The following is an 8,931-nucleotide window of genomic DNA, read 5'->3' on the forward strand; positions in this document are numbered from 1 at the left end:
TCCTCCATAATTCAAGTTTTCCTTTAAACTCCACGGTAACATGACGAGAACTGAAAAAATATACATGCTAGTCAACATTGTAAATCAATATATAATTTGTTTAGTAATTTATAAGATTAAAATAACCATTCAAGTTATTTCAAATTATTTAATTATAAAGTGCAATGTTTTACATTATTAATACCATTTTATATATTTGCATTCGTCATATAAACACCATCTAAAATTGTACAAATTAAAGTACGTTAATATTAATATCATTTTTGAATCTAGATAGAAACTAACTTAGCATCTCTGATTTGTACCATAAAAAGATAAATTTTATCAATTAAGCAAGCACATGCAAGTAAATTATATAAATCCTAACAGACAATTCATGTTATTTGTTTCATCATGATAAATCTATTCCATAACAAAGTTAAATCATAAAAAAATTTACAATAATTGTTGACTAAATAATAATCATTAATATATTAGATTTATAAAAAAAATATCACCAATATTTAGAATTATCAATGAATTCCCGAATTTTAAGTTCTTTCGCCTAATTTATGATTTATTAATAAAAAACCTATAATGACATGTGTAAAGTATCCTTACTAATTAATTTTATTTAAATTCAATTTAATTTCACTGATTCATATAATTTTATCAATAATTAAATAGATTAATTAATGTTATTATTATTTTATTTACTAAAAAAAATCTATCATTCAAATATAAACATATGTTTTGCATAAGTTCAACTTTACATTTTTATAAAATTTTAATTTAATATTTTATTATATATTTACCTAAAACATATTTTATATTTTCATACCTACAACTCTTTAATATCTTCATGAATCCTTAATTGATATCATTAATGATCTTATTTTCAATATGAGATTTTTAATAAGATTTTAGTACTATTAGAAATTTCATATATGTTTAATATAAAGTGGATTCTTAACATCTCAAACTTTAAATATATTATTATATAATTTTGAAATTAACATTCAACATTAACTAATATATAAAATTTTAATTATATGACTAACCTCAACAGCAACAGCAAAAACAACAATTTATCCCCACTAAGTGGGGTTGGCTAAATGAATCATTCTTCCTCCATTGTGTCCTATCGATTGTCATATTTTCATTTATATCTAATAAATTAAAATCAATTTATTTTTATACAACATGCCCAAGTATACAACATGCCCAAGTCTTTTTAGGTCTACTTCTACCTTTCTTGAGAAAAGTTGAACCTAAAACATCTACTCTCCTAACTGGATCATCAAATGGTCAATGTTTAATGTGATCAAACCATTTGGACAACACTCTTTAATTTTGTCTGCTACTGAAGCTACATCAACCCTTTCAATCATATATTTGTTACACATTTTGTCTTTAAGTGTCAAGTCACTCATCCACCTAAGCATTCTCATCTCAGCAACACTTAACTTAGTTTCATGTTTCTCTTTTATAGGCCAACATTCTACACCATAAAACATTACAAGTCTCACCGCCATCTTATAAAAATTTTCTTTTAAGTCTAAGCACTATTTTTCTAACACACAATGGACCAGATGCATTCCTCCACTTCAACCATCCAACTTGAATTTCACTAATAACATCCCCATCTATAATCACCATCACTTTGAAAACGGTCACTCCTTTTAATGATTTGATCACTCATTGTAACAACTCTGCCACTAGATCTACTATTAAAATTACATTCCATGTATTCAGTTTTAAATTTAATCAAACAAAGACCTTTAAACTCTAAAGTAAACCTCCATGATTCAAGTTTTTTTCTGGACTCTTACTCTAAACTTATCCATAAGAAGGATATCATCGGCGAAAAGCATACGCCAAGTTACATCCTCCTAAAATATCCAGTAAGGCCTCCATAGAGAAAGCAAAAAATATGGGCCTAAAAGTGATCCCTAATATAATTCAATTGAAATAGGAAATACTTGGTCATCAATCCTCCTTGTGCTCAAACACAAGTAACAACTCTAGTATACATACTTTTAATGACTTTAATATAAGTCATATCAACACCTTCCTCTTCTAGAACTCTCCAAAAAACTTCCTGTGGAACATTATCGTAAGACTTTTCTAAATATATAGAAATTATATGTAGATCCTCCTTACTCTCTCTTTACTTCTCCATCAAACCTCTTGATAAATGTATATCTTTCATATCTTTTTTATTAACCCCTTAAGCTAAAATCTTAGAAAATACAAATTAATTCTAACTTTACAATTTAAATCTAAGGGTTAAAATTTATTCAAAAGAAAATTTTAAGTAGAAACTTTTCCTACTTGGACAACACAATTAAACTAGTTTTATATTCTTCAAATGGCTACTTCAAGCATGTCATCTCGTTCGAGTCCGCAAACCACTCAATCTCACTCGAGTGAGAACGATCCTTTGTCACCTCTCAAGCAAATTATGTCGCCTTTCCATTTTGCCTGCTTGATTCTATCCCTCTTTCCCCCATCAACCTAGTCTTATAAGCATTGAATCACACTCACTTCGCCTTTCTATCTAACCCCACTTTATCTCCCTACGGAATAACAAAATTCAACATTAGTCGGTTCAATATTTTCGCTCTTTTTTTTTTCATTTGACAAGGGGTTACAATAATCCATTAACTTTTATGTTTTCAATGAGTCATTAAATTTCCAATCTTATCAACATACGCTTAAAAATAAAAACTCCAAAATTTTAAGATTTCATTTCAAAATAAAACCATCTCCATTCATGCATTTCAAGGTAGAAACTTTTAGCTTATTTTTCCTTTTTAAGATGTAATTTTTAAGGTCCTCCTTCATGCACTTGTTATTTGAAGGAGATACCTTCATGTGTTTTAGTTCCAAATTGCCTAGCTAAATATCCATTTCAGTGATTCGTACGTTATTAAACAATTTCCATAGAGGCCTGAAGAAAAAATTAAACTTGCAGAGCTCACCATACTAAACATTGTTACATGCTGTCAATTTTTATGCATTAATTTCACTTTGTTTTAGTAAACGAGGTTTTTTTTTTTTGGTCCATTTTTTCTTCTTTACACAGCCAAGGGATCACTCCTTGAAGTATAAGCAATCTTCTGCCATAGAGTATTATTTTGTTGCCAAACATGTGGAAGACAATTTAACACCAATTGCGGCTACCTATATGTCAGCTAAAAAGTTTCAATTTAGGACGTGTAAAAAGCCATCAAATCTATAATAAACAATAACCACTCAAAGAAATCTCAAACAAAAGAATGATGTGGTCAAATGTAAAAAGAACAAAATCTTACCTTCATGGGTCCCTCATGCGAGTTCGAACAAAATATTAGTGTGCTATATTTCCTAGGAAGACATGAGAAAAACAGAAAACACTCAGTGATACAAGACAATTGACCATGAGTAATATGCCAATAATAATAATAATAATAATAATAATAATAATAATAGTAATAATAATAATAATAATGGTGATAATTAGTAATATTTACCTACCCATTGGACAAACATCTTTCAAGAAATCGGGATGCCTTTCCTGTATTCGCAGCATAATTCATCGTAGGAAGCTCTTCCATGTACAATTTTAGCGCTTCCTACATATTCATGTGTAAAAACATCTCAGTAAAATTTTGCAAAGACTGACGCAACGCATCAAACTTAAGAGGAAGATTTTTGAAATTAGACTTCATTACTTTAGCCACAAAAAATTCAATTGATAAAAAAATGGAATGTAGGAGGAAAATCATGAGAGAATAAGACTTTGATCCTTTAATAAGGCATATCTAGGCATAACACAAAAAATTTCCTAAATATTATTATATTGAGATGCATAGAATTAATACTTGGGCAAAATTAAAATATGGCAAAGCAATGCTATATTTTTATCAACATTTAGAGATGAGAAGAAAAATGCTAGCAGAATAACTATAGTTTTTATATTTCAAATAGAACCCTAGTTCAGTTCCAATGACTAAGATTTCTATGAAACCATCAACAGAAAAGCTGGCTCAATCATCATCCACTGCATGAGGGCAAAACTTTCTAGTTTGTTGTGTGAATCCATCAATAATGAGATAGTATCAAGTAACAATTTTGAAAATAAAAAAAGGAAAATTTACACAGGTACCATTTAAGTCCTATATATTTGAATATCTTACACCTAAATTTCAATTTTTACATGTCACCATACCTATGCATGAAAAGGTGTATTTTACCATATTATAGAAGTTAAATGGTGGCATTTTTAATGTGAAATGAAAATTTTGAGTGGTATTAATGTAAAAAGGTAAAGCTTAGGAGTTAGATATGTAAATACATAGGAATTATGTAGTTTGCATGTAAATACCTACAAAAATATAAAGGTACCATTTTTCATCCAAAATGTTCATCATGGCGATTTTACAACGTTGGAATGCAAAAAAATACGCATTATGAGATAGAATTAATCACCTGGAGTAGAGATTTACTACGACTGTCTACATCTTTTGGGTTCAGGAGCATAAAGGTGTGATCTACCCAACTGAGCGTCCTTCGCGTACCTTCATTCCAAAACAGGAATAATAATGAAAATAATAAAGAAAACCGCTGCAAAACAAGAAATCATGAATAGTCATATCGTAAAATACTTGAACAACCAAAAACATCTGTTTTATTTACTCCACATTTCTGCTTAACCTCTTGGTCGAAAGAGAGGAACTATTCCAGTTTAAGCTGAACTTAACATAAAAATTCTCTGCGGAACAGAGAAATGAACGAGGAACAGAACTAAAATGGAAAGTTCACATAATGAAGACGAGTGTAAGATACAGGTGAGGCCGATACCCTCGTCTTGCAGACTATCTCTTGATCGCTGCCTGCTGTAATATCTCCCAGACATTTCGTTTTTTGATTCACATTCTGCTCGCACGGGAAAATAGGAAGAGCTTTGAAGTTTCAGATTAGGAAGGAGAATACCTAACGAAATAGAAAAGGAGGAAGAAAAAAAAACCTGAGATTCTGATCTTTGCATCGCTCTTTGCAGACAAGTAGATGCAATTTCCATTTGATTCACAAATCACGCTCCCCCCTTCGACTTCGACGTTACAGTTTCCTGATTTGTCGTTAGGAGGAAAATGAGAAACTAAGAAACAACAGACCGAGAGATCGAGATGATATTTGAAATCTTTCAACCATTTTTCAGTAGACATTATAATCGATTGGCAAAGTCCTCTTAAGTATACGAATTAGGGTTTTGGATTTACCGATAGAAATCGGAGAGTGAACCGAGCGCTTTCTTCCCGCCATTTTGGCTTCTTGGCTTCGGTCTTTGGAAGCAGCTCTGCGTAATGGGAAAACATATCACCCGATTTCTATGTATTTATATAAAAAAAATTATTGTTATCGTATCAGAACAGCACATATAAATTTATATGAGTCATTTAATAAGGTGTCACGTGACAACTCGGGCCCATATGTCAGTGAGTATTAATTTCTCATTTATATATCTAATAATAAAATTTTATTTTTTATACTTCTACCACCCATGGCTTTTACATAACTAAAAAATAATAGTAATTTAACTTTTAAAAATGAATTTTATATTCTCATACATAAGTAAAATGTAGGGGCAATTTGTCCCGGACCCAACATCGGAGGGGGTAGGATAACATAGGGCAAAATAATTTTTCATGAAGACTGGACTCTATCTAGGCCTGCCCTTGTTTAAATATTAAATTTTTTATTTTAGATATGTACAAACATAAAAATTAAGTGGCATGTACGTAAATTTTTATCATTCTTTATATATAAAAGCATCTCTCATTAGGTGTGTAAGCGAGTCAAGCCGTCTCGTGAGCTGACTCGAGCTCGGCTCGAAAAGTGGCTCATGAGCTGAACTTAATGAGCTAAAAGCCAAGCTCGAGCTAGTCCTTACCTGCCTCGTTTTAAAAAATACTAATATAAAATATACTAAAAAGATATTAAATTTCAAGACTTTATATTTAAGTTATTAAAAATTAATAAATAAAAAATAAATTTTTTTATATTAAGTGATGTATTATTATTTATCTTTCTCACTGCTAATTTTATTTGTCATTTTATTACAACACTAGTTTCTTTCTTTTGTAATAGACAAATCGGCTCTAAACCTATGCTCGAGCTCTAACTCAAATATTTATTGATACATTTACAACAAATTCTCATCATACTACAGAAATATTGAAGTGTCGCAAAGATCTAGAGATAATCTTTCGAGCAAAAAATATTCAAATTTTAATTAAAATTCATCCAAAACTCAAATTGAGAGGCTCCAAGAGAAGAACATAATGATACCAAAATTGATCTATCCCAAACCAAAGAAAACCTGCGAGGCAATGCCACGGATATCTCTTGACATTTAAGTTGCTTTCTGCTATACTTATATATTGTAGATATGTAAATAATATACAATGCTGTTATAATATATATAGTTATAATATATATATAATCCAGCACATAAATCCAGACATCGCATGGATCTCAACATAATTTTTGAGAAAAAATATTCAAACTTTAATTAAAACTCATCCAGAGCTCTGATTTCAACAAATTTATAGTCAAATTAAGTGGCTCGGTAAGACGGACACAATGATACCAAATTTGGTCTAGTCTAAACCAAATATAACCCCAATCAAGATGCTAAACCATGTTTAGAGGTTTCTTGGATACATTTGGAAGGTCAAACGGATGTCGAATTCAGCGAACTCATAGTCGAATCGAGTGTCTTAATGAAACGAATCCAACGAGCCAAAGATCACTCAATTATGACATCATTAAAGCACTTAAATGTTCATCAAACACCACTGATCAAATGAAGCATTCTGAGCCGTCTGATCAAAGTGGTTTATATTCCTGCAATAATTGCACCCAATGCTTTACAAATAGAGCCTCCACCTCTCTTGTGAGAGTGGGGAGAGCTTGAGGCTTGAGGATGAGAGCTTGAAGCGTTGAGAATGAGTTGAAATCCAGCACACATGCCGTTGTGGACCACCACCTGCCTGTATCAGCAGATCATCATCAACCACCGTCCACTTCCTGCAATAAGTTCATTTATGCACCGACATTGTAACTCTAAAGAGTGTTCAACCCTTTCTCGCCTCTAAGACGAGGGAGTGTACATGAGTTTATACTGAAATTCTTCAGCTAGGTCAACTCTGTGGGTTTTTACTTTTTTTGGGTTTTCCATGTAAAAACTTTTGTTGTTTTCTTTTTAATATGAATGTGTTAAATTCTCGTGCAAGGTAAGCCAAAGATCTATCACTCTACCGCCGTGAATATTATAGCACACATCACTTATCAAGCTCAAGCTCAAGCACAAGCCGAGAATGACTTGAGCCAACCCACTCTCAGCTCATTTTATTCCCTCTCCCATAACTCTTACTCTTCTCATCAAATAGTAGATTACCAATTCATTGATTAATTATAAATCTCTAAAAAATAAAAAATAATAATAATAAAGCCAATAAGTTTTAAACAAGCTAGTATAACACTTGAATATTTCATGTCACATCTAGAATACTATTAGTTTAACTTTAAAAGGTGAATACACCTTTCCATACATAGATAAAGTGCTACAAATATAAAAATTAAATTTTATATGTTAGAAATGCAAATAGATAAGAGCATGTATTATGATTGTAAATCTTCCTCACAATTTCTTATTTATTCGATTTGTTTGTTAACTTGATATTTTGGTAAGAGTTAATGTGCATGTTTGATATTATCTAGTTTGCCATTGAGGTTGAAGAATTGAAGAAAGAGGGAGTCATAACAACTTTATAACACATTTCTTATTTATAGTTTAAATTGATTGCAATAAAATCTATTGTTAAGTTGTAAATTTTGATCGAATTCATCATTATATTAATTTGATAATTTATATTGAGATTAAAATAATTCAAATACTAACACAAAAATAATGACCAAATTTAAGATAAGTTCATTTTGAAAGCCACAGTTTATGTTATACAAAGAGAAGAAACAAAAAAACTTATTTTTCGAGGGGCATTTACATGCATACCATCTAATAACACCTATCTATAGGGCTGTCAAAACGGTTCGTTGTTCGCGAAAAGCTCGTGTTAGGCTCGTTATGAAGCTCGTGTTCGGCTCTTTCGCTAAGTTAACGAGTCGAACACGAACAACACGAACAAATATTTGTCCGTTCGTGTCCGTTCGTGTTCGGCTGTTCGTGTTCGGCTCGTTTTGGCTCGAAATTCTACTAATTAATTCTATATATATGATGAGTAGTATTTTTAAAAAAACTAATTGACTAAAAGGCTACAAAGATTCATAATCAATTCAAAGTATTAATTAAAAAAATATAATAAAAATTGTTAAATTAGATTCAAATGATGTTTTAAATCCTGCCCCAATCCTTAATATCTTATGGGTACGTGATTAAGGTTGTCAAAACGACTCTTTGTTCGTGAACTACTCGTATTCCCCTAGCTAAGCAAACGAGCCGAACACGAGCCCCTAACGATCAATTTAGATATCTGACGTCTAAATTTTAATTTTTTTTACGTTTGTACCATTTAAAATTTTCATGACATAAAAAAAATACACCTGTTTTAACTTTTAAGAGTAAAATTCACATTTTCATGCACAAGGTGGGGACGTATGTAAACAACAGATGTAAAAATGTTAGATATCTAAATACATAAAAATTGAGTGGCATGTCTGTCAATCATTCTAAAACTTAATAGGACTTGAAATATACCCTTTAAGTTAATGCTCTCTTAATCGTATAATTGAATCAATTTAAAGTTATTTTTAATTTGATTTATTGCACTTTAAAATGAACATGCAATATATTTAAATTAAAATCACTTAGAATTCTTCTCACAACGGAATAGTTTTATTAAAACAGCAATATTCTCCTTTATTTAGACTTATAGTTTATTATATATA

The 8,931-nt window shown here is 30.7% G+C and overlaps 1 protein-coding gene across 1 annotated transcript in view; it reads right to left on the reverse strand.

The window, feature by feature from the left end:
- The window catches only part of LOC110028365, a 37,319-nt gene extending 31,983 nt beyond the window's left edge, over positions 1-5,336 (reverse strand). Inside the window, exons 1-6 of the mRNA XM_020730186.1 lie at positions 5,244-5,336; positions 4,991-5,092; positions 4,825-4,899; positions 4,453-4,541; positions 3,499-3,596; positions 3,297-3,348 (exon numbers count right to left, since the gene is read on the reverse strand). Of these exons, the coding sequence (XP_020585845.1) occupies positions 3,297-3,348; positions 3,499-3,596; positions 4,453-4,541; positions 4,825-4,899; positions 4,991-5,092; positions 5,244-5,286 (459 nt within the window). The 5' untranslated portion in view covers positions 5,287-5,336. The remainder of the gene's footprint in view (positions 1-3,296; positions 3,349-3,498; positions 3,597-4,452; positions 4,542-4,824; positions 4,900-4,990; positions 5,093-5,243) is intronic.
- Positions 5,337-8,931: the final 3,595 nt, after the last annotated feature.

Source organism: Phalaenopsis equestris, unplaced genomic scaffold (assembly GCF_001263595.1).
Source record: "Phalaenopsis equestris unplaced genomic scaffold, ASM126359v1 Scaffold000511, whole genome shotgun sequence".
In the NCBI taxonomy this organism is placed as follows: Eukaryota; Viridiplantae; Streptophyta; class Magnoliopsida; order Asparagales; family Orchidaceae; genus Phalaenopsis; species Phalaenopsis equestris.